The sequence below is a fragment of the Pygocentrus nattereri genome, chromosome 29, assembly GCF_015220715.1.
Source record: "Pygocentrus nattereri isolate fPygNat1 chromosome 29, fPygNat1.pri, whole genome shotgun sequence".
Lineage (NCBI taxonomy): Eukaryota > Metazoa > Chordata > Actinopteri > Characiformes > Serrasalmidae > Pygocentrus > Pygocentrus nattereri.
Genome location: NC_051239.1, coordinates 17,863,225 through 17,888,388, shown reverse-complemented (window position 1 = coordinate 17,888,388; position 25,164 = coordinate 17,863,225). Strand labels below are relative to the sequence as shown.

The following is a 25,164-nucleotide window of genomic DNA, read 5'->3' as shown; positions in this document are numbered from 1 at the left end:
AGCCCAGCCTGTGTTTCTTGTTGGTGAAACTGGGATGTTACAGCCCAGCCTGTGTTTCTTGTTGGTGAAACTGGGATGTTACAGCCCAGCCTGTGTTACAACTCTCCCAGATCTCCCATACCAGAAGAGCTTAGTTGGCTTTCCATTGAGATCCTCTAGGTGGGAAAAGAAAAGGCAGGTTCATTTGATCTTGGGCAAATAAACCACTACAGAATGGCTCTCACATTTCAGAAGCTGCCCCCCATAATTGAATTTAAAAAATGACTGCTTTCCTTGTGTTTGTGTGTTGAGATATAATTACACTTCAAACGAGTCTTGCACTTGTCAGCAGCTAGCGCAACCATTATTTTACAATGAACAAGCAAAGTGTGACTAAATTCCACTGGTCATTTCCAATGAATACACTGTGACAGAACCACAACTGTTGTAGGACACAGCTGAATTTTATTCCGGCTTTGTGCATCCACAGTACTTGGGCATGGCTGTGGCAGCTCAATAAATTACCCAGGTCAACAGAACGCTCTACTCAGAATATAGAAGAGTAACATTTAAATACATCCTCCATCAGTAAATACGCCATATGAATCAGAATGAACACCCGGTCCTTTACCTTAATGAAGCACCTCTGAGAACTCCAGTTTTTCCCAGACTGCATTTTACACTATTGCCAATATTACAGTCCACATATTATTATATCATCAAATTACACTTGCATCCTTGACAGCATGAGAGATTTCCCCTTAAGAGCGCTCAGTGGATTTTTGCCACATTAAATTGCTTTTGTCGGAACAAAACCTCAATTTTTTTCATATAATTTGAAAAACCCTGTTTTTTTGTTTTTTTTTTAGATCGTGTGTAAATTTAATGATGAATGGACCAAAAGAAACGGCACAAAATGACTTGGAAAAAAAGTCTGCTTCCATTGACTTACGCTAAAAGTATTTTTTTCCTTCTCCTGTAAAGATCCTGCAGGGTTTGTTTTATTTAATTTTTTAAATAAAAAAATCAATAGATAATGCGTTTCCTCATATAACCGATACTGTTATTCAGCCTTCTTGGTCAGATTCAACCCATTAACGCTGCATTATGTTAAAGCATCATATTTCTTCAGAGAGGGAGGGATGTGCTCCCAACAAGACTTCCTGCAGAGCACAACTTCATAATCTAAGAACTCACAGCACCACAAACAATCTGTTATCACCACTGAACAAAATAATTAGGAACATGTCTTTAGGGGAAAGAGGCTCTTTTTCACTGAAACAGCAAAAGAGCCCTGTAACCCAGTGTATTCAAATATGTACAAAGCCTTGAGAACTTGAATAACAGACTTATTTGTTTCTCGCTTTAGAAAAACAAGCAAACACAAACAAAAAACAACAGAAGCAAACAAAAAGTGTACGCAGCAGTTTGGGCAGAGAGTTGTTTTCAGTTCACCATAAATCCATGAGATTCGCAAAAAAAAAACAAAAAAAAAAACGGACTCTCTGAATATTTTAAGTGCAGGGCTGCACAAATTGTCAAGTAGTCTTCTAAGTGCATTTCTGCCACGCCATGTGTAGCTGATGATTTCTTGCCATTATCCTCCTTAAGTGAGGTGGTCGGATCACGCTGTGAGCCATTTTGGCATTTAAAACTACTTGGTAAAGAGGCTTTTTTAGTCTTTGGGGGAAAAGAGGGAAAATCTAATCTGTTAAGCATGCATGCTGCATTTTATGAGCTGTTCGCTGTTGCCCTGTTTACAACAGGTTGGTCAATAAAGCTACGCCATTCTATCACTCGTGTAAGACAGTGTAGTAAAAAAGCACCTGTGGGGGTTTCTGTAAACAGCATCCATGATCTGCAGTGGGGCTGCACCATATATTGATTGTTAATCATTACTGCAATAATGGCCTCCACTACCATCGTTGTTGGGACAAAACCTTGATTTTATATATATATATATATATATATATATGTGTGTGTGTAAAATGGAGCAATAGAAATTCTCCAGAATGATTTGAAAAAAAAAATCTGGTTCCATTAATCCCTATTCAAAGTGGAAAAAAAAATATGGCACAAATATAATATCGCGATTCTCATCAATTTTCAGGATATACCACGTCAATATATATTTTTAGACATCTGATGATTTGGAACAGAGAGAAAAGAACCCGTAAGGCTACATTTGAAACAAATACTGTCAAATGCATGAATGCACTGATTTTGAATCAGTATTTCACACACAGTGTTGCACTAAATCCAGTAAACCTTATTTTGCTCTCTTTATAATAAACATGCTCTACAAATATGGACACTATCTATGTTCCAAAAAGCTTCTTGTATAGTATTACGGCATAATTTATCATAATGACAATATATATCGTCATATTGCCCAGCACTAATACTTTACACTACAAATTAGTTTTCTAACCAAACATTTCATGTTTCAGAGATGTATTGATGGTGTTTGGATGAATCAAGTAATCCACAAGATCCAAGAAATATAACATTGTGTAGATTTAAAATTATAGTAATTTAACAACATCAAGGTCTCGCCAGTCTGTTTTCAGTATATTGGAAGGTCATCGCAAAATGTTGCAGCCTAATTGCAATAAGGTATTTAGTCCATAGCGTGAAGCCCTAATTGATGAATTAAACTACTGCCTTAATTCGCCTTTCTAAACTTACCCTTTCCATAAGCACAATAAATAGTTCCATTTAGGCATATATTTATCTGGGAAAATGTTTTCCTGTTTTTGTTTTCTAACCTTCTAGCATTTATTGCAATGCATTTTTCTTTTTTTGCCTGAAATCGTTCAAGTGAAAAAAGCAAAGCTGTTAGAAAAGTTTCCTGAATTATACAAGCTGTGATGAGACGTTGGTGTTCTGTTCACAATGACTGGTCAGTAAAGCTATGGCAGTAAACCACGAGTGAAGGACAGAGTCTAGTTACAATGCCAGCGAGGCACGTGTAGACAGTACGCATGATGTGCACACAAGTGATGAGGTAAACGTCCCACAATGCATATTATTTCTTTTCACATGACAGAGGTCGGACAAACGTGTGTAACAACACTGCCTGTCTTTTGTTATAATGGTAGCTTAAGGGTGGAGGCAGCCACGACCAGCATCTCGAGTCTCATTGTTTTCTTCAAAATATTCAGCAGGACTGGCTGGTCAGTGAGGCTGCAAGGGGGGCAGTGTGCCTGGTTCTCTGGAGTCGTACTCCTGGATGAACTGCTCCATGGCCTCCACGCAGCGCAGGCCAATCTCGCGCAGGTTCTCTCTCAAGGACAACTGGATTGGCCTCTCCAGGGACGGGTCCTTCGCTACCAGCATCTTTACCACGACACCGAACGTGTCACAGTCACGCCGATACACCTGCACGACACACACACACACACACACACACACACACACACACACACACACACACACACACACACACACACACACACACACACACACACACATTTGTGTTCATGAATCTAGATGTTAGGAATGAACAGCCTTATCACAGTAGCTTCACAATGGGTCCATGTAATACTCCAACAATTACACTGAAATATCTTAATTACACTTGGTTATTCACAAGATATTCATTTTTCAGTGTCAGAAAAAGCATCATATCTTCATCCATTCTCCACTCTTATGTATCCTACTGACACTTATTTCTCAACTTTCCAAAACCTTTTTAAAAATAATCCTGTCACCTTCAGATAAACAGCACTTAAAGCTTTCATCTTTGATGGAGAGGAGAAAATCTAACTCCACTATTCACATCTGAACAAACCCAGCGTCTGGCTATCCTTCTACTGTGGGAACTCAACACTGTGGGTTTGCAAGGCTGTTTAGCTGTCAAGAAGCTGTTTCTCAGAAAAGGATGTGGATAATCTGCACTAGAATACAGAAACTGGACATCTGAGATGTGGAGTAGGATTTTATGGTCTTATGAGTCTGAATTTGTGATTGGGGTTTGTGGATTGTGAGAAGCAGAAAATGCAACCGACTCCTACAAATGAAATTTGGAGGTGTGAAAAATCTCCCTGCAGATTTCTGTGAGAAACTGAAAGCAAATCTCCTGACAGTTTGGCTGAGTGGCTGAGGCCTCAGCTTTTTCCTTAAGCTGAACAATGAATACCTTAATTGCCATTTTGACTGAACATTGAATTATTAAAGGGTGGTCTCTGACATCACATTGTCCCTATTAACAAAAAATTATATGCACTGTTGTAACAAAACCTTATGTCCCCAAATTGACTTTCTAGGGGAAGGAAAGTGTGACGAGACCTTATTAAGGACCATTTCTATTGGTCCATTCAACATGAAATGTTGTAAAATGTAAAAGGCAGCGTAAAAAGCAGCTGACATCTTCAAACATGGTCAAATGAAATAGAAAAAAAACGGACTGACGTTTTGTTATAACAGTGATGTTGCGAATATTCCGTTTATTTAATACAAAAAAATTCATATACAACTGTAATCATGAAGACGATGGCTAACACATCCTCTGCATTTGAATTAAACTGGTTTTAACTGTAGTTTTAAAACCACATGTATTTGAACAGTGAAAGTTTTTATTACTCTATTAAAGGTCCTTGTGATTCTTTTATTGCTGAGGCTTTTACAGTTAAGAAGTGTGTGGGTCAAATTAGGGTCAACTTATTCCACACAACCTAATGACGAACAGAACTGCCTAAGAAACATGTTCAATGTCACATCATCGACAAGAATACCATGCAATTACTCTAACAAGCAAATCAGCCATCAATGATATGCCACACAGCCCAACTACATTTACATTATTTGGCTGACGCTCTTATCCAGAGCGACTTACAATTTGATCATTTTACATAGGGAGGCCAAGGCAGTGTTAGGAGTCTTGCCCAAGGACTCTTATTGGTATAGTGTAGGGTGTTTGCCCAGGTGGGGATTGAACCCCAGTCTACAGTGTAGAAGGCAGAGGTGTTGTCCACTACACTATCCAATCACTACAAATATATCCATGCACACAAAATGTGCAAATATGCAATGGAAAGAATTAAGAAAAGTTGAGGAAAGCACACGGCCCTTTGTACACAAATGGGGGCTAAAGGAAACCAAGCAATGCAGCAGCATTCATGGCAGCACATAGTGTTACTCACTAAACATCATTATTGGTTCAATTATTAACTTATCCATGCTGCCTTTGCTGAGTAGCAGTAAAAATCCCATTTAAACTAATGAGAAATTGTAGCGCCCTCTGTTTATAAATGCCAGGCTAAAATGACAAGCTTGTCTATTGCCACATTCACATTACCAGGTTGAACTGGCACAAATCCGTTTTTTGCCCTAATGTGACTCAGATCTGATGTTTTCAGGCTATGCGGACCTGAAAATCTGATCTTTTCAAATCCGACCTGAGCCACTTTTATATGTGGTCCTACGTGTCCAATTCGTGGCAATGCGATCTTAATGGGAACGCTCAGATCAGAATTCATATGCTTCTTTGTGGATTCAACGTTATCATGGCAGCAGCGCCGAACAGAAGCCTGTAAACGGTGGAAAAGCAACACATCTCACCTCTTCTGCCTCTGTCTTGCTCTAATGATGAACAGCTGAGAGCTGATCAGAGCAAATTCTCTTCGCAGCGAAGGCTCGTTCTGTCCGTTCATTTGTTTGCTGATGATGCATGTGATTCATTTACGTGACGTTTCTGAGTAGGATGTGTGCATGCAAGCCGTTTTGAGGACACCGGTTCGTTCACATCAACGATTTGAGTCACTTACCTAAACGCGTGTGAAGCATCATGTCAGAAAGATTGGATCTGCTTAAAAAATGTAACTACTCAAAATTATGCAGCTTGGAATTAAGGACAAGTTTGCCAGCATGCTAGGCTTGATTATAACAATATACACCCAATCTATCCTAACAGTGTGACCATTCACACGCAATTAATTAAATAAATTATCACTGGAATTTAATTAAATATCACTGGAAAGAAGTAACACTCTGTATGCTGCCGTTTCTATTTAGGTTCAGTAGAATTTCTGCATCCTGAGGTTGGTAATAACTAGTTAACTATACAAGCACCCCATTCATATTTCATTACTAATTCCGTTTTTAAAAGAGAAAAGAGAAAAACAGAGTTTAACAAACTTCAGTTCCTCTACTAACTGGATTCACTAAGACGTTTTCTAAGTTATCCAGTGCTCCGTACTTCTACTTAAGTTGTTCTTTTACTTTTTTCTTGAGTCATTCTACATTCTGGATTTAGGCTACTCTACCCACATTATGTCCAGTCTAGCAACAGCTGTTATGAAAGAATGGATTTGTGGGTGGAGCATGGCTAAGTCAAATGCTATTATACAAGTACCAGTAAGTGCTTTGAGTCTATTGCCTCTGCATTGTAAATACGGTCTGATTACATGGGTCCCACACACACAGCTTTCATCCACTGCTGCAAAGGCTAATTCAGTTAGGCCCATTGCACCGTTCACATGGGTCCACGTTCAGGCCTGGAGGAAGCTTCTCGCTTTCCCAGCTCAACTAAATGGCTAGTTAGGAAGGGCTTCATGAGTTGAATCATGATCACTCTGAATTATGCTCTGGTCAGCTCTCTTTGGATTGGTCACATTCTCACTTAGGAAAAGATTTGCTCCACAGTGCACAGATTCCATCTCTCCATCTCTAAGCAGACAGACAGGCTAAAGATATCTCACACCTCACTCAATTATGTGTAAGGAATGCTGGGAGTCAGCACTGTAGAGACCAAGGAGCAAAGAGAGGGAGTGTGAAAATGTGCGAGATGCACACACACACACACACACACACACACACACACACACACACACACACACACACACACACACACACACACACACTCATGGGCACGTAAACACAAATTACTAATTCATAAGGATTACTGTTTGACCTTTCCAACACTTTCACACTTCCAGTGAATGCAAACACTCTGTCTCTCTCCGTCTCTCTGCAGATCACATACCAAAAAACCACTTCATATAACAAATACACCACAAAAAGACACTTCAACTTAGAAACTCACGTCTCCCTGCTGCCTTTGCAAGTATTATTAACATGGATTTATCATTTCAACACCTTATTTTCAGACTGTTTAAAATACACTACTTGCCAATATTAGGTACCTCTTCATTAATTTGCAAAGGTTTTTATACCCCTGATCAAATTACACATACATTTTGTAACACATCCTCTACAGGGAACCCATTTAGGGCACAGGCCACATTTTAGCCCATCCCCCTCCAATTAAAATATACAGAAGTGTTTTCTGAAGAGGATGTATACTTACCTTTAACCTACAAAATCAATAAAAAAAATATTTTATTAAGGCTAAAATGAGAATTCAGGTTTTCCTGATGCCTTTTTAAACAGTGAGTCTTTAATGACTGATTACTTAATGATCTTATTTTGCTATTGTGTAAATGTAACCAGCCTAAAGAGGAACAATATTATTATTAAAACAATTTTTCCACAGTGCTTTTTATGGATAATAGTATGGTCCTCCACATTTGTATTCTTTTTGTTAAATGATGAATTAAAAATGTTTTTATAATCATTGTAGAAAATAATGCCATTATAATATTTTAAAAGCCAATAAAAATGGTGAAAAAATCAATGAAACTCAATAAAGCAGGCAATTTGATCAGTGGCACCCAAACCTTTGCATCCAACACCATCATTATTATCATGCTAAATTATGTCACTATACGTTTTTCCAGTCATATCATGGATGTCATCAGTATTTAAAGATCAACCGCAGGATTTATTAAAAAAGCGTCAAGTGTAGCTGTCTAAGGTTTTTAGAATTTGCCTTACGTAACTGGATGCAGTGCTGTGCATATTATAGTTAAATGACAGTTTGAGTACTTTGGCAAAATCCTACTCAATTAACAGTGGAAATGTGGAGATAAAGTAAAAAAAAATCTACATGTAAACACACTCAAGTATATAAAACGTACAGTGTCAGCATTTGATGCACTGAACTAATGAGTGGTCAATACACGAGGATGAATAGCAAAGTCGGGGGCAGTATTATTTTCCACTGATCTCAGTTTTAATAAATGTTGTGTTAATGTTATATGCCTGTACACCTATTTATTAGGGTATTGTAGCCATTATCATTGGCCCTTTTATCAGAAACACCTAATATATAAGTGCATTTTATAGGTTCACAGTTACTGACTGCAGCCCCCACAATTTATCACCCTCTACCCTGTCCATCAGCAGAAAGAGAGCACCATAGGGCCACCACTGACCAGATATTACCTGGGTGGTGAAACATTCACTGACATTGTAGAGACATGGTCATGTGTTTGGTGACAGTACATCAGGCACAGCGGTGTTGCTGAAGCTTTTACACAACTCATTTTCACTGCTGGACTGCGAATAGTTTAGCAACCAAAACGCCAAAACTATCCAGCCAACAGCATCCAGTGGTCAGACACTGACCGCTGATGACAGACTAGATGACCAACACAAAGTGTGCAGTAATGGATGAGCCATTATCTCTGACTTTCTACAATGAGTATCAATGAAATAGGTCTTTCTCATAAAGTGGCCAGCACTCTGCAAAAGTCAGAGACCACCATATATTTATTTCATTTCCAGTAAAAACTGCCTTTCAACGATTTTCAGGAGATGTTTTTCAGGAGATGTTTTTCAGGAGATAATCCATTTGCACAAGGACTCACTTTAACCGTCCAAGAGCTGGTAGACCACCAAACCAGTCTCCATCAGATAAACAGTACTTAAAGTTTTCATCTTCAAGAGAGAGGAGAAAAATGAAGCTCCACTCTTCAGATCTGAAAAAGTCCACAGGGGTTTCTGTCCATCCTTCCACTGAGAGAAGACGCCTCAGTGCTATGGGCCTGAAAGGATGTGTAGCTGTCAAGAAGCCATTACTGGGAAAAGGAAATTAAATGGAGGAAAACGAGCGAATGAAACAAATTACTTGCATCCCAAATCTCAAACATCAAAAATTGCTGAATGTGCTTGGGATTACTTTGATCGTGACAAGCAGGAAATGAAACCAACTTCTAAGACTGAATTTTGGAGGCGTAAAAAAAGCAGGTCTTCTGTAAATAAGTGAAAAAATTGATATTATACTTACAATATACTTGTACTTAGTTGTTGTGAGTTCTAGGTGATTCTGTATTTATAATGGCAGTGAAAATGAATAAATTAATAGCTAATTTGACTGGAAATGACATAAATGAAACGGTGGTCTCTGACTTTTGCACAGCACTGTACATATTGAAAACACACAATGAATATGCTGAACATCCACACTGAACATAAACAGTGAAAATAAACCCCACATTGTGTCAGACACACACACACACACACACACACACACACACACACACACACACACACACACACACACACACTCATCAGTGCAGTCAGGAGTGGTATCAGACCCTATTTTTATCTGTTTGTTTTTGCCTGCTATGATGTTTGATCAGTGTTATATAAAAGCATTACATAGCAGGTTACATAAAACACCACTGAATGGTGCAATTGGCTGTCACTCAATGGAACATTTCTACAATTTTCTCAATAAGTAATCCTTGAGCTTTGTCCTCTTGATTGTACTCACAAATGCATACTGGTGTGCTGTGCTATCATCTACCTGCTACCAGATCACTTCATAACAGCCCCTCTGACCTGCGGGAACCAGTGAGGGACCACTAGAGGACTTTGTATATATACGGGTGTATCTGTGTGTATATATGAGTGTGTGTGTGTGTTTTGTGCAGAATCTACCTGCTACCAGATCACTTCAAAACAGCACCTACTGTCTGCCTTGCGGTAACCATAGAGATTGGACGACCGAAAGAGCGAGAAAGAGGGAATGTGTGTGTGTGTGTGTGTAGCATAATTTTCATTCTGCTATCTGAGTCATACCCCCGTGTGCTCTGCTTGCTGTTCACCAGAGCAAAATAAAAAAGCCGTGCTGCAGGATTGACTAGCAAGGCCAAAACTCTCTCTCCAGCTCGCCAAGGCGACTGTTCGACTGCTGAGGGTCGACAAAACTGCCGCTGATTTGTGCTAATAAAAGTTTTTTTCCTGTGTCAAACTGGCTGTGTGTTTCCATTTTTACAATAAATGCCATTGTTCTCCTCCCTCTTTCTCTCTCTCTCTACTCTCTCTCTCTCCCTTCTTTCTCTGTCTCTATCTCTATCGCAAATGTTTACCTCCTCTATCTCCTCTCTCTTTTTCTGGATGGCTCTGGTTCTTGCAGCTGCGCGGGTGACTGAGGAGGGAGCTTCTCTACCGCTGCACATCTGCCCTTCCTGAGTAACCTGAGAGGAGGGGAGGGGGGGAGAGCAAGAGAGGAACAGAAGAAGAGTGGGAGAGAGAGGGAGAGAGAGAGCGCAAGAGAGAGAGAAAGACAGAAAGAGAGGAGTAAGAGAAAGAGAGGGAGAGAGAGAGAAGAGAGATAAAAGAGGGAGGATGTGAGACAGTGGGAAAACAAGCAATAGCGAGAGGGAGAGCGAGAAAGGAACAGAAGAAGAGTGGGAGAGAGAGAGAGAGACAGAGAGAGAGAGAGAGACAAATAGAGATGAAGGCAGAGAGAGAAAGACAAAAATACAGAGAGAAGTAAGAGAAAGGAAGAAAGAAAGAGGAGAGATGAAAAAGAGGGAGAGATCGAGAAAGCAAGGAGAGAGACAGAGAGAGAAAGCGAGAGAGGAAAGAAGAAGAGTGGGAGAGAAAGAGAAATAGAGATGAAGGTGGAAAGAGAAGCAAAGAGAGAAATAGAGAGAGGAGTAAGAGAATGGGAGGAGGAGAGACAGAAGAGAGATAAAAAGAGGGAGGATGAAATAGAGAGAACAAAGAGTGAGATAAAAGAGAAATAAGAAAGAAAGAGAGAGAGAGAAAAAACAAGGAATAGAGGAAGGGTGAGAAGAATAAGGCAAAGACAGAGAGAGAGAGAGAGAGAGAGGAGGGGGGGAGAGGGAAAGAGAGAGGGAGAGAGAGAGAGAGAGAGAGGGGGGGGGAGAGAGAGAGGGGGGGGAGATAAATAAAGAGAGAGAGAGAGAGAGAGAGAGAGAGAGAGATTATAACACAATGACAATCCATTAATAAACCACTCTGCATAAATGACATGTTTGCAAGTACTGAGCTTTCACATTGGCAATGCCACAAACACTGACTATTACACATGACTTGCTTCAGGGGTCTTTTAGATTATGTGCTCCATAAAAAAAGCAAAACTGTCTTTCTGATAAAATATGAGACCCCAAGACACGCTTCAGCTCTTAATCCCTTACACCGCAGGCTTAGTATCCATTTATTAATCTGAGCAGTATTAATGAACTATTATGTCTTGCTAGTTATGAAGCCAGTGCTATAACCCTACTGTGAGTGAAAAAGAGATATGGACACCTGGACCTGCTGACAGGTCTGTGTAGTTAAAAGCGCATTCATTAACGAAACACTCCAGACAATTTTGCCTGGAACACTTCAAAACGTTTATATTTGCATGATAAATGCAGCAGGATCACTGTATGACATCATCTGTTTACGTACACTGAACCCACGCTTTGGGCAGCTTTTCTTGCTGCATCTAGGTGTCATGCGGTTCAAACCATCTCAAACACCAGAGATGTCTATATAACTCCGAGATTGTGAAAGGGCTGTGGTTGAAGCGTGGGTGCAATGTATAGAGTCGGGGTCTCCACAGCAGACATCATTCAGTGATGCATCTCTGATACTGTCAGCAAAACATTGTATAACAAGGTTTTAGGTGAATCTCAATGCTTTCTCAAAAGAATTAAGATAATTAATTAATATAATTCTTTCTTTACTCACACTTGCTTCCAATTGCATTATGTTGTCCAGTAATCTGAATTTACTGTAACTTGGACCATTTCAACGGGAAGCCGTACGGGGTCAGAAACTGCATAAGCGAGTCTATTTGAAGTTACCTATTATAAATAGATAATTACAGAACAGTATTGATAATAATTCATCAAGGGCATAACGTTGGGTTTGGTTGATCAGTGGAGGTGGTGAACACCTTTTTTGGGAGTGGTAATAACAGTAGCTTTAGAAAACATTCAAAAATCTAAAACTTTTATGTGGCATTTAATACAATTAGATAAAAAAACATACAAAACAAATCATATAATATAAACATTACACATATTGTCTTTTCAGGTTGGAAGCCTAGCGTTGGCATTAGATCATTAGATTTATTTAGTATTTTTTCTGTGTAGCCTTTAATATGGTTAGATAAAAAAAACTTCTTAGGTGATACAGAAGCATATTAACACTACTCAGAGGTCGGACCATAATCACTCATTTCTGCTGGGTTAGTTAGTGACAAAATGCTTGTATGTATAAATGACTAAAAATGTCATTATTTTCCTGAACTACACAGAAGTTCATGAATTTTTATTTTGTCTATTAAAAATTCTGGAGCAACCGCTGCATAAAAGATGTGAAAAGAGACTAAAGAGCACAATTAATGAAAAAGACACAGTGTTTCTAAGCACTGCTGCTTACTTCGTGCCTCTCTCCCTGCCTATGATATAGCTATTCCCATCCCGTCTGTCAAAATCTAATATCTTGCCATTTGTGCCTTTTCTGATTGCTCTATGGTTGGAATAAAAAATTAAATCACAAACTGTCAGGCCCCCTGCTTAATATTCATCAGCATTTTTCATATTAATTTTATTAACGGGAACATTTATCATATCATTAAATTCTATATTTTTATCATGTTTTATAACCAAATTAGTATTATTAGAAAGAATTATTGAAGAATTAGATATGTGTGTAACGGTTGGGAGCGAGGAGGCGGACGCATGTGCTGAGGTAGGCGACGTTAATTAAGGGCAAATCCAGGGTCATAGTCAAACCAGTCCAGGCTCAAACATCCAACACGAAGAGCAGGAGGGACAGACATGATGAAATGAACACTGAATCAAACACCAAACACCACGAGAATACAATACGTCCAACAACTCAGACAGTTCAGACAAAGACCACTAACCCGACAGGGGAAAACATACATAAGTATTAAATACATAAGGGTAAACAAGGGACAGGTGGAAACACAGGTGGAGACAATCAGGGGCGGAGTAACCAAAACAAGGGGACGGACTAGGAAAGCAAAACACATGGAAGATCAAAATGTAAACAAAAGGCACATGGACCAGACTGGGAGGGGCCAATCGTGACAATGTGGTTGTAAAATTTCATTCCTCTTTGAAAAAATATAATAAAGAATAAATAACTTGTCTGTTCAGTAGAATTCCTGGAATGCTGCATAAAGCTTAGGCTTAGTATACAATCTATAGTTATATAAATATACATGTAAACTATTTAGATGAATAAAACATATAGTGATTAGAAGATTCCAGTCCGCAGCGTATACATTATTATTGCATATAAAATAACAGAGCTTGTTAATTTGGTAAGTGATTCTTAATTTTTAAACGCTAGTGTACATAAGCCTCACAGCTCCGGCGCAAAACCTCTCACACTCTGACTTGTCTCGGCTGATCAACTACGTTGGGCACGTTGGGCACGTTGGGCACGTTGGGGGGGGGGTGGGGCCCTTACCTCCAAACGCAATGCAGTTACAGAATCGAATGACCAACTGGCTCCAGGTCAGTGGTTTTATGATGTAAAGGAAAAAAGAGAGTCTCTGGTCTCTTACTGTGAATGACATCACTGGTCTTTCAGAGGCCACAGAGGATGACCGTGAATGATCTGCAGAGAGAGAGAGAGAGAGAGAGAGAGAGAGAGAGAGAGAGAGAGAGAGACAGACATTTTAACATCAAAGTAATTGGTGAAATCAAATGCGTGCTACAAGGTACACACAGTCTCTAGAGGTCTCTAAAGGTCACTTTCAAATATAGCTTTCATGAGTTATGAGGATGCTAAAGGTGCTACAAATTAGAATGACTGCTTTAATCACCACTGCCATGGGTTTTGGTTTGTTGTAGTAGTTACTTCTGTTTATTTTTGTTGTTTTTATTTCATTTTATTTTTATTGCAATATTATATTTGACTATTTTGCCATCTTTTCTTTATTATGGAAAGCAGCAGTGAGGGCCACACACGGGTCAAGCTTAGTTCAGCTACCGAGAGTGGAACAGAGAAATGCTGAGTTTTTTGGAGCACTGAAAGTTGTTTGGCAGAAGTGATGGCAGCAGCAGCAGCAGCAGCAGTGTTCCCCATCTCATCCACTGCCAGAACTCACCACAACAAAGTGGTCTGAGGCTCTGAGCTCCCCATTTTTAGTGTGACCTTCACCAGAGCCTGTTACGTTAGTGTCAATACTATTACCTACATATTCCAGATAATCAGTCAGATTTGACTTCACAGTATAATAATCTCTATCGTAAAATTTGCACTGAGCATTTTTCATACATGTTAAAGTCCATCCACACGTGATTTCTCAGGCATATTTGCTCTTTTAGCTTCAATGGCTGCATGGAAAGTGGTGACGAAGCCTTGGAATACTACAAACAGTTTTGAATACCAGCGCAACAAACAAATGCCAATGATTTGGGCCACTGTACATGGTACAAACATTGATATGTCTTCATTAAAAAACCACCAAGCTTGAGCTAAGATCTATGTTTAACTGAAGCATTCACTTAAGAGGAACATCTAAAAGTAGGTTACCATGCTCAAACAACTCACCCAATCTACTAACCCACAGGAAGAGCTAACGTCAGCACACAATGTGAGCGAGTGCGATTTCAGGACAGGTTTGTTACACGATTCACTCAGTTTAACTCTCTTTATTTCTCTGATATCCAATCACCACTACCTTAGCACTCTCAGCATGACATATAAACACTCTGTAGGTTTACTGCTTGTTTGGGTAGTAAATATAATGGCTTTATTTGTGTTGTTGAGTTGTTAAGTTTCTCTGCAGTGAACCATTTCACATCGGATGTGAAAAATCACTGAAATTCCCATTTAAAATGAAAACTGAATATTAAATCTGTAGTTGAAGGGGTTAAATGGGTTAAAAGGTAAAGGAGGTAACTAAGGCCATGGGCTTCTTTAAGAAAACCTGCAGGGTGGATTTGGAGAATCTGCCTCGCAACATTTGAGTGCTTGGACTGCTTGCTATATACTGGCTCTCTGCCTGGATGCTTAAATTCTCTCTCTCTCTCTCTCTCTCTCTCTCTCTCTCTCTCTCTCTCTCTCTCTCTCTCTCTCTCACATACACACAAAAACACCTTCGTTTCTCTCCCACTCACATACACAAAATATTCGCTCATGCTCTCTCTCACACACACATACGGCACAAAAGCAATGACTCACCCTCATCTCTGCATATCTCACAGGCACAACGAGCAAACGAGCGATGGAAAGAGGAAGGCAGAAAGAAAAGGGATGAGAGTGAAAACAGGGAGAGGAACCTATACGAGATGGCATCTAATCAGCCCCGTTTCCACACTCAAACGCGCTCACCGACACATACCGATACACTCCCTACACAACTGTGTAGTCACCAAATATATGATACAGACATAAACTACACTTATTTTCCTGTTTATTAGGTACGCTCTCCACTGTCACACGTCACATGACTACAGTAATTATAAGTGTGTTTTGAGTCAGGTTTTCTGTTCTTTTGTAGGTACAGAGGAAAGTGTCTAAAACATCGTCCATGGTACGAAACCACAGATGCAGGACATAAATTAGACTGAAAACTCCTGGGATATTCTTTTAAAGGAGAACTTTTGTTTTCATACAATTTACAATTTTTTTTTTACAATTTATGCATAATTAAATGGTTACCATGTCAACAAAATCATTCAAAGCGGTTTGGTGTGAAATACTCCATTACAGAGAAACTTACAGAGTCAGAATCATTTACAGTGGTGGTGATAGGAACCAAACGTCTGAGGAGATTAAAGTCTCTGAAAGCTCCTTCACAGAAGGTTATTACATGAAATGCTTATGAATTCACTGCCTGACGTCTGAGACATTGTTTTGATGTGTAAAATGAATTGGACATAACTACACTAATTCATCTTTGTGCAAGGAACAGTACTGGCCATTTACTTTTACATTTATTTTGATATACTTCAGTACCTTGATGCTTTTTTTGCTTTCAACCAAGTATATTTTTGACTCTTTCATTCTTAATTGAGTACAATTTTTCTTTACCCAGTTTTCTAGTCATAGTCAATCCCACTCACTAGCCAGGTCTCCTCCATCACACAGCACCAAGCTGGGAGGGTGAAGGCAACATGTCAGCAAATACATCTTTTCAAACTGCTCCCAACACAACCTCACTGGGCAACTCAACAAGCTTGGAGGAGAACACTAAACTCCCAAGTCTGTTATGTGTCATGTTGGGTGATGATTGTAGAGATTGTACCCAGCCAGAGAGAGAGAGGCCAATTATGCTCTCTTGAACTCCCGTTTAATCAGTTACGCTCCTTCTGTGATCATGTGCCATCAGTATGAGGCCGCGTGGAATGTTTTTCTAGCACATTAAAGTCCCTAAAATCCACCGTAGAGCATCCAAACATAATGAAAGATGTTTGCCAGAGTCATCTCTTCATGGCTACAGGTCGCAGGGAACATATCATTAACAAATAGTCACAAAGACAAAGACAAAGACAGGCAAATGAATGCCAAAGCAGGTGCAGTATGACAGTAGATGGGCTTAAATAATGAACTGTAATTTAGTGGATATGCATAAAATCTAAAATGGGTTTTTTATGATCAATTCCACATGATTTTATGTCAGTTGATCCTCGTCCAGGTTCGCTTCTACTCATAAATCAGACATGTTAAGGTAACAAGCCACCCGCACCACTGATGCAAGGCTGCTGCTGTTATTTATTACCTGGGCAAATAGAAAGAAATAATACTGTTTATATCAATAATACCATTTCCATGCAATCCAAAAATTCTAATGACATGTCTTAATGTCTACTTTTTTCAAACAGGCTGCAAAACAAATATGGATACAGACTTTGATATATACGCATGAAATCTTTTTTAGTATGGTGCGCTTAACAGGTCTGTCATCTAGCCTTTCATTATTGGTCACAGTTACCTTTTTTGATCATTTTTTTGTGGGCAGACCATTCTGGATTAGTTTAATATGCAGTCTTACACATTTTGCTGATTTTCTAAGTAAAAATAATATGTATACATCTCCTACAGAGAAGAAAGTACACATTTTTGTGCACAATTTCAATTGATTTGCTGATATTAACATATAGGAATGCATAAAATATGAAATATGAAATATAAAATTTTCCTTAAATAACTTTTGCACAGGTCACATTTTATACATATTGTTTTCCAAATCCATGTTCAGTTCAGCAAATGAATGCACTGTGCATTACAATGTGCAGAACAATGCTCTCAGTAAAGGTTGTGTTAACTTACTTTCACTTAGAAAATCAACAAAACATGAAATGTGATGTGTTTAAAGGAGTGTTTAAACTTTTCACACACGACTGTACATAAAGACTCAATTCGGTCTCGTCTTTGGGAATCATCTCCAAAATGAATACCTCTAAAAGTAAGACATTTGATGACTTTATAACCTTAAATATATTTAAGATCTTTTAAGCATCCATTCGAACCCTGTATTGGGCGACTGGCTATGGCTAAAAAAAGCAGTGTTGAATCTCTGGCTGGCATATTGTTTCCAGTCTTCTGTTTATCAGCCTTAATACCAATGCATAGCTTTCTATAAGTTCCTCAGCTTTGGTGCATCAATGTATTAAAGGCAATAGTAAGGCAGCTTGTTCGCACATCAAACACTGTTTCCCCTAAAAGTGCCTGAATGGTCCTTGGCTTAGCAAGCTGGGGGGGTTACTGAATTCCTGAGTTAATACACCTGCTACTCGAGACGTCTGAGACGGAACACTGCTTGGGGACATTGCTCTATACTTAGCTGACTATAATAAGCAGCCTGTAAACCACCACTGTTCAATACGCCTTTATAATCTTCAGGCCCCTCTCTGTGCAAACACACAGTCGTTGACAATGGGCTTTTTATAGGTGAGTTTTATTCTGTCACACTGAAAAGCAGCCATGTGGGATCTTTGACTATGGCTATATATATATTTTTGTTCTGAAGGGCTGTTCAGTGGTTCCTGAGATTCCAAATTCAATTAATCGAGCTATTTACTTCGCCAGCGACGCAGCTGTTGTTGGATGGAGTGCATAATGATGAGTGCAGAGAAAAACACTTTCACAGTGGGGGTTTGAGTAGAAGCAGCCATGTTAGGTTGTGCTAGAAATAATGCACTGCTGCCGCCACCTAGTGACTGCGATGAAGCAGTACAAGAAAGTAGGGGTAGGGAGAATTCTTGCTCACACACCCTCACACACAGGCATTCAGATACTCAGACACACATTCTGCTGATTCTCCAAGTGAAAAGAAGTGAAAACAACCTCTGCAGCACATCATTGAATTACTTTGGGGTTAATGTGAACCATTCAACCATGAACTGCACGGAGGAGTTTTCAAAAGAACCTTCAACCTCACCACAAACGTCAGCATCTGAAATATGCAAAACAACTAGTAGATAAGCCGAAGACATTCTGGGAATAAGTGCTGTGTACTCTTGAGTCACAATCAGCAAAGGTTTGTTTGGGAAAAAAAAGCAGCAACATTTAATGAGACGAACGCCTTGCCTAATGATAAGCATGGCGTGAAAGTGTAATGCTATGGGGATGTAGGACATTTAATAGGTAAACGCATGAATAGAAATATCTAAATACGAAATATCAGGCAAATTCTAGAAGCAAACGTAATGTAGTCAGGCCAGGAATATGATCTAAAACACAGCTCAAAATTCACCATGGATTACTTCAAGGAATATTTCATCATGGCATGGGTAGATCTCAACTATGCTATATTTGTATGTATTATTTTAACTATTGACTTCATTCACCTAGTCTTGATGCTAGTTAAGTTATTAAAAAAATAGTTAAGTTATAAAAATATAATTCTCCCAGGGAAGGTGAATGTGGAGTAACTAAATTAAATGAATGTACATAACTGGGCCTTAATTTTGTGTTTGATTTCTTTCCACTATATTAAGTAAATGTAATAAATACAGAGTAATTGTGCATTAAAGGGGCAGATGTGTCATGTCTTACTTATTTTCTCTCAGAAAGTCAATGAAACATTGCTTGATCAGAGGCACCCAAATGTTTGCAAATGACTGCAATCTGGCATTAAATCATCACATATTCGCCCCAAACTGCACTGAATTGTTAAGTAACCACAAATTTGTTTATTAAGTTTCTGGCTTTTTTGAAATTTATGTCTACAACAGCTGAGAAAAAGTAAACTACATAGCTAAAGAGAGCAGCAGCAGCCATCTACAAGCCTGAAATTTCTCCATCAAACATGACTTGGTTCACAAACTACAAAACAAAGCACCAAAATATGGCCTTACAGTACTGAAGTCATCGGACTCACTGGAAATACACTAACTGATGTGTACCTGGAGTGTTCGACTTGTGTTCTCTGACTGTAGTGGATGTGCTCTTCTTCTCTGGCCTCTTGTCTGAGTGCTGGCTAAACGATGGTGAGGACGAGAGTTCGACTTTCCGTTTCAGAACCAGGGTTGGGCTCCTGGATCTGGAACTCAGCCGAAGAAACGAGGCCCTGTTGAACCGCTGGAACCTCAGGCCAAACCCGGGCCGCCGTGAAAAGCGATCATCCCGATTCCTGTAATAAAACCTGAAGGAAGAGAAGGACCTTAGTTTTATACAGTTCTTAAAATACTGCATTCACAATTTATAGGTTGAGGAACACAGAATAAATCGTCTCATTTCTCATCTTCTACCCAGCATGCCGTCAGTTCCTAATCCAGTTGTTGAGGACCACCAGCTAGTAGTGATTTAAATTTGAGCAATTTTTTACTATATGAATATTCACACTTTTAATAAATGCTATAAAGACTTCAATTCAAATTCATTATCCTAATGCATGACAAATGAAAGTACAGGTCTCCAAATGAAACTCATAAATTAATGAAAGCATCTGTAAATGCCAACAAATAATCTGCATATTACAAACCTAACAGATATATACAGATAAAGATGTGTATAATTAATAAAGGGTCAAATACTGCAGTTAAAAATTCAGAGCAGAACAGTGGCTTATGGCCAACACATCAGAAATGACCTCAAAGTGAATTAACAACATAACATGGCCAAATAACATCAATAATACACACTAGTTTCTGGTTGAAATCTGTCCAAATGTATCACTCTGCTTTGGGTTGGCATATCACTTAGTGTCATTTGCAAGGTGCTTTTTAAATTGCAGGCCACGTCTACATTCTTCACAAGCCAAAAAGCTTTATAGTAAAAAGAAAGTTTTGCAACTTGCAAAGCATTTGCTCTTTCTCACTACTCTCATTAAGTAAAGTGCTGACAGTGTTCACTGTACTGAAAGAACCAGACTCATCACATTCAAATCTACCAGTCCATTTTTCATGCTATGGTGCTCCCAACCAGGGTTCCCAGATTGTGTCGGGATAGTTTTTAGCCAAAATGCACGAAAAAACATCTAAAAAACACACATCAAAAACAGCCCAATCTGCGGATGCCTTATATTTGCAGAAAATGTGCAGTACTTAATGTGGCGCTCAACGGCAGTCATTCCTAATACACACTTTTAATACTTGCTTACCTTTATAGGTCTAACAGATCACAGACCTATACAATGTCCTGCTATTAGAGAACTTTGCACAGTCAAAACGCAGAGTGAACTACATAATCTTAGCCGTTTTAGGCCCATATGCACACCCATGCGATAAACAGTGAACTGGGTATGCCAACCACTGACGTGGATTTCAAACGATAGACGGGGCAACTGCCTGCTCTCAACAGCAGTGACTAAAATGTATGCCAAATTTTGATAACTGATTGGATGTGGGGAAAAAGTTAGGCCTAATCAAATTTAAGCTGCATTTTAAACTAATGCATTTCATTCATTTTAGATACTTTTTCTAAAACCCACCAAAATAATGTCAAAGCAGTCCAAACTTTGCACTATTCTTCCCACCAAATTTAACCAAAATCTGCAGAATTTGGTGAGAGTCCACTTAATCTGGCACCAATGCGCCAAACACTTGGAGCTAGATGATCACCTTACCTGGTTTGGTGAAGAGAGCAAAATGAGACTGTCATCAAGGTCTAGGTTTGCAACTCCCTATATAAGTTAATCACAGAGAAACACAAAGTTTGCTTCTTTGGTTCTGCACTGAAGGCATAAGGCTAATGTGGCTAACAAGTGATGAAAGCTGGCTTTACCAATTAGCATGCCTAAATCATTACTCAACTGCTAACTGCTGGACCCATTTCTTAATTATTTTTAAACTATTCTTTTAAGCTCTTCAGGTGTATATATGCATACTAGACAGGTATGGTAGATTAGAGGAGTGCAACGGTCAAAGACAGGAACTCTGACTTGGATGTGAGACTTGAGAAGCGTGAAATTTCAGCCTGCGTAAACAACAAGGCATCAAGTTCAATGTGGCTTTCAATAACAAGCCTTTATAAGCCGCTATAGACACTCCTTCAGTCTGATGGACAGAACGTAGCACTACTAGTGTGGCGTTTAAAGGAAAGCAAGAAAACAACTTTGCTGAGTTTAGTACAGGTATCAAGTGGGCTAGCACAATAGCTAATTAAGCCGGAGTTGTCGGCTAATCCAGCAGAAGTTTAATAAGTTTTAATACGGATCACGTGGATTGGCTATTACACTGGCATGCAACTACTTTTTCAAACTTTTCTGTCTCTACTGTGCGCAGGGTTCCAGTTCTGTCCATCCTACTAAAGGTGTTTCAATTATGAGAGGCTTGTTAAAAACTCAGCTCAGACCTGCAGCTCAGAGACTGAGGCCTTGCCTGGGAGTCGTCTGGAGTGACCTGTGAACACCTGTTATAACACATTGCACTGTGTCGTAGATAAGATTCACTATATCGTTGTGCTGTGGCTAGCACGTGAGCTATTAGCATGTTAGCATGTGGCTAATGCTTAGCTTGGAGACAACATACTAGCTCATGCAGTAGCATTTGACTACTGAATTAGCATGTTAGCATGTGGCTAATGCTTAGCTTGGAGACAACATGGTGTCCAGCTCATGCAGTAGCATTTGACTACTGAATTAGCATGTTAGCATGTGGCTAATGCTTAGCTTGGAGACAACATACTAGCTCATGCAGTAGCATTTGACTACTGAATTAGCATGTTAGCATGTGGCTAATGCTTAGCTTGGAGACAACTTACTAGCTCATGCAGTAGCATTTGACTACTGAATTAGCATGTTAGCATGTGGCTAATGCTTAGCTTGGAGACAACATGGTGTCCAGCTCATGCAGTAGCATTTGACTACTGAATTAGCATGTTATCATGTGGATAATGCTTAGCTTGGAGACAACATACTAGCTCATGCAGTAGCATTTGACTACTGAATTAGCATGTTAGCATGTGGCTAATGCTTAGCTTGGAGACAACTTACTAGCTCATGCAGTAGCATTTGACTACTGAATTAGCATGTTAGCATGTGGCTAATGCTTAGCTTGGAGACAACTTACTAGCTCATGCAGTAGCATTTGACTACTGAATTAGCATGTTAGCATGTGGCTAATGCTTAGCTTGGGGCCCACATATTAGCTTGTGGCCGGTGTGTGCAGTCAGGACACAATAAAGCACCGTTTTTACTCAGTGTTTCTGAATGAATCAGACAAAACCTCCACTGTGCCATCCTGAAGTCAGGAATGATGCAGTTATAATACTGAATGCTAATAAACTGAAACCGGAAACATTAACATTAACATAAAACTTCAGACCGCACATTGTTATGTTACTAGCAGACCGGCATGGCAAACTTTTCAGGTTTACACCTCCAGCAGCAAGATTTAAATGCTTACTTAGCTTCTAAGCAAGCATTCCTCTTTACATTTCAGAGACTAGCTTGTCTGGCTGTCCTACGCAGTTCCATATCAGCTACATGAAGCTGGCTCAAGGCCAATAAAAGACAAAAGAAAGACACTGAAACGATCTCTTTGGAGAAGACAGTGCCTGACGAAGCTCTCCTACATGGTCACATAACCAGTGAAACTCAAACTCAAACTTTCAAAGTCCAATTCAGATCAAGGTAAACAGGTTCTTCCAGACACTATAAAAGCTCATAAAGGCAAAAGCCACACGCAGGTGATTTTAATAATGCTCTTTATCTACTACAACTATTCAAACTTGAATTTTATCTGAAACAATGGGACTGTTTTAGATAAAATGCCTGGAGTCATCATCTAGTTGCCGAACTGGACACCATGAGTATTCCATTTATGAAACCAAACCCCACCACCTTTATCAAGTGAGTTAACAGCTTGCACGTTTGAACCCAGTTTCTACGGAATGTCTCTGAAAGGATTTGTTCATAGCAATCACATATAAAACAGGTGCGGTTATATCTTGTATCTGTTCTTAATTTAGACGAATAGCAAGTAAAACCTGACACACCTCTGCACTGGCATAGGCTCTGGGAATCTGTAAGAACTTTGATCTTAATCACACAGGCTCACTAAGTTTAGCAGTCTTGGCGTATGGGTTTATTTTACCATAACCTCAGCGGAAGCTAAAGTAAACCAATCTGCACCCGACTGACTTGAAACAGCACTGCAAATTTGTTTGGAGCAAAACTTCAACTTTTACAGTAACAGTTTACTTGAACCATGCTACACAAAACTGACATACCCTTGCCATTAAAATGTCATCATATTAGAGATATCATATCACATGAGACATCATATTAGATTTTTTAAAGTAATGTGACAGTGTCATGTTACCACCACTGATAATTGTCCTGACAGATTCATTTTGTTATATATATATATATATATATATATATATATATAAGCATTACAGCATTAACCATGACACCTACCAGTAACGGAGACATGACACTGTTATGTTACTGAACACACCTGCCATCAAAACTCATGACAGCACATGACATGTTTATGACACGGTTACGTCATATGTGGCAGGTGTTACCACTATTAGCACCACTGGTACTTAACAAAGGCTTGTGCCAGTAATGCACTTCTACAAGCAACACCATATTATTGATTAATGACAATTAATTTCATTAATGACTATTAATTTCCCAGTGCTATGTCTGTCCTTTGAGGCTTAGTGGCCTTTACTGTGCTTTCACTCATAACGCTATGAACTGAACTGTCAGACTTCCTTTAAACCACATTTAAGACCTTAGCCAGATTTCTAGGCCTGAAACAAGTTTTATGAGTGTTGGGACATAATCTGGTCTGAACTCAGAGTCTCACTGACAGGCCTGTTCTGAACACAGCGAGTAAAGGGATGGAAGGCCTGCATCTCTCCACACAGGGCACAATTCTGCCGGTCATGAAGAAGTGGTTTCTTTTGTGTTGCAGACTGAGTAGTTATGTTATTTACTCAAATAGATGGAGAAGGATTTTCTGTTCACACAAATATCTAATCATTTTCATCTGACACTGACCTGACGGGTTTTAGATGTAGTACCAAGTCCAAACACTGAAAACCCCCAAAATTACTAAAACATTATTGCTAGTAATTATTTTTACTAACGAACAAAAAAAGCATGAAAGGCTTAAGGATTATTAAAAGTGTCTACAAAGTGGAGTATCCCTTTATTTACGACACCCTTTCCTGGCTCTGTGCTCTACTGTTCCATCAGGGTAAGAACCCTGGCAGTTTACGGCTTGATTGCGGCCCTCGTCTTAAAGCTGATACACGTGCCAATCAGCACAGGTTACAACTTACCGAGGACGAAAGTATCTCCCTCGAGTGAACGGACGAGTGAATCGCGAGGGACTCCTCATTCTCTTGATGGGTCTTTTCTGATCCTGCAAGAAACATTTGCACATATTTTCATTATCTCTGATTGTTTCCTGGACAACGGCCATCACAAAACAATCCATTAATAGCAGTTAATGCACTCAGGCTTTCTGCAATAAACCACAGTGGCAAGACTGCATGGTTTCACTTTGAGATACACTGACATAAGTACTGCAGTGTATTTCCTTCATTGACCTGTTTACATCAGCTCCTCGTGGATAAATATATATAATACGTTATATGTAGAAATGCACCAATCATGAATTTTTCATGGCTAATTCCAATTTATTC

General features: G+C 39.3%; 1 protein-coding gene across 1 annotated transcript in view; it reads right to left on the bottom strand.

The window, feature by feature from the left end:
* Nucleotides 1-1,225: 1,225 nt before the first annotated feature.
* LOC108412059 (periphilin-1-like) overlaps nucleotides 1,226-25,164 on the bottom strand; it is a 26,940-nt gene continuing 3,001 nt past the window's right edge. Inside the window, exons 2-6 of the mRNA XM_017683925.2 lie at nucleotides 24,799-24,881; nucleotides 19,464-19,702; nucleotides 13,670-13,722; nucleotides 10,197-10,304; nucleotides 1,226-3,360 (exon numbers count right to left, since the gene is read on the bottom strand). Coding sequence (XP_017539414.1) covers nucleotides 3,157-3,360; nucleotides 10,197-10,304; nucleotides 13,670-13,722; nucleotides 19,464-19,702; nucleotides 24,799-24,881 — 687 coding nt within the window. The 3' untranslated portion in view covers nucleotides 1,226-3,156. The remainder of the gene's footprint in view (nucleotides 3,361-10,196; nucleotides 10,305-13,669; nucleotides 13,723-19,463; nucleotides 19,703-24,798; nucleotides 24,882-25,164) is intronic.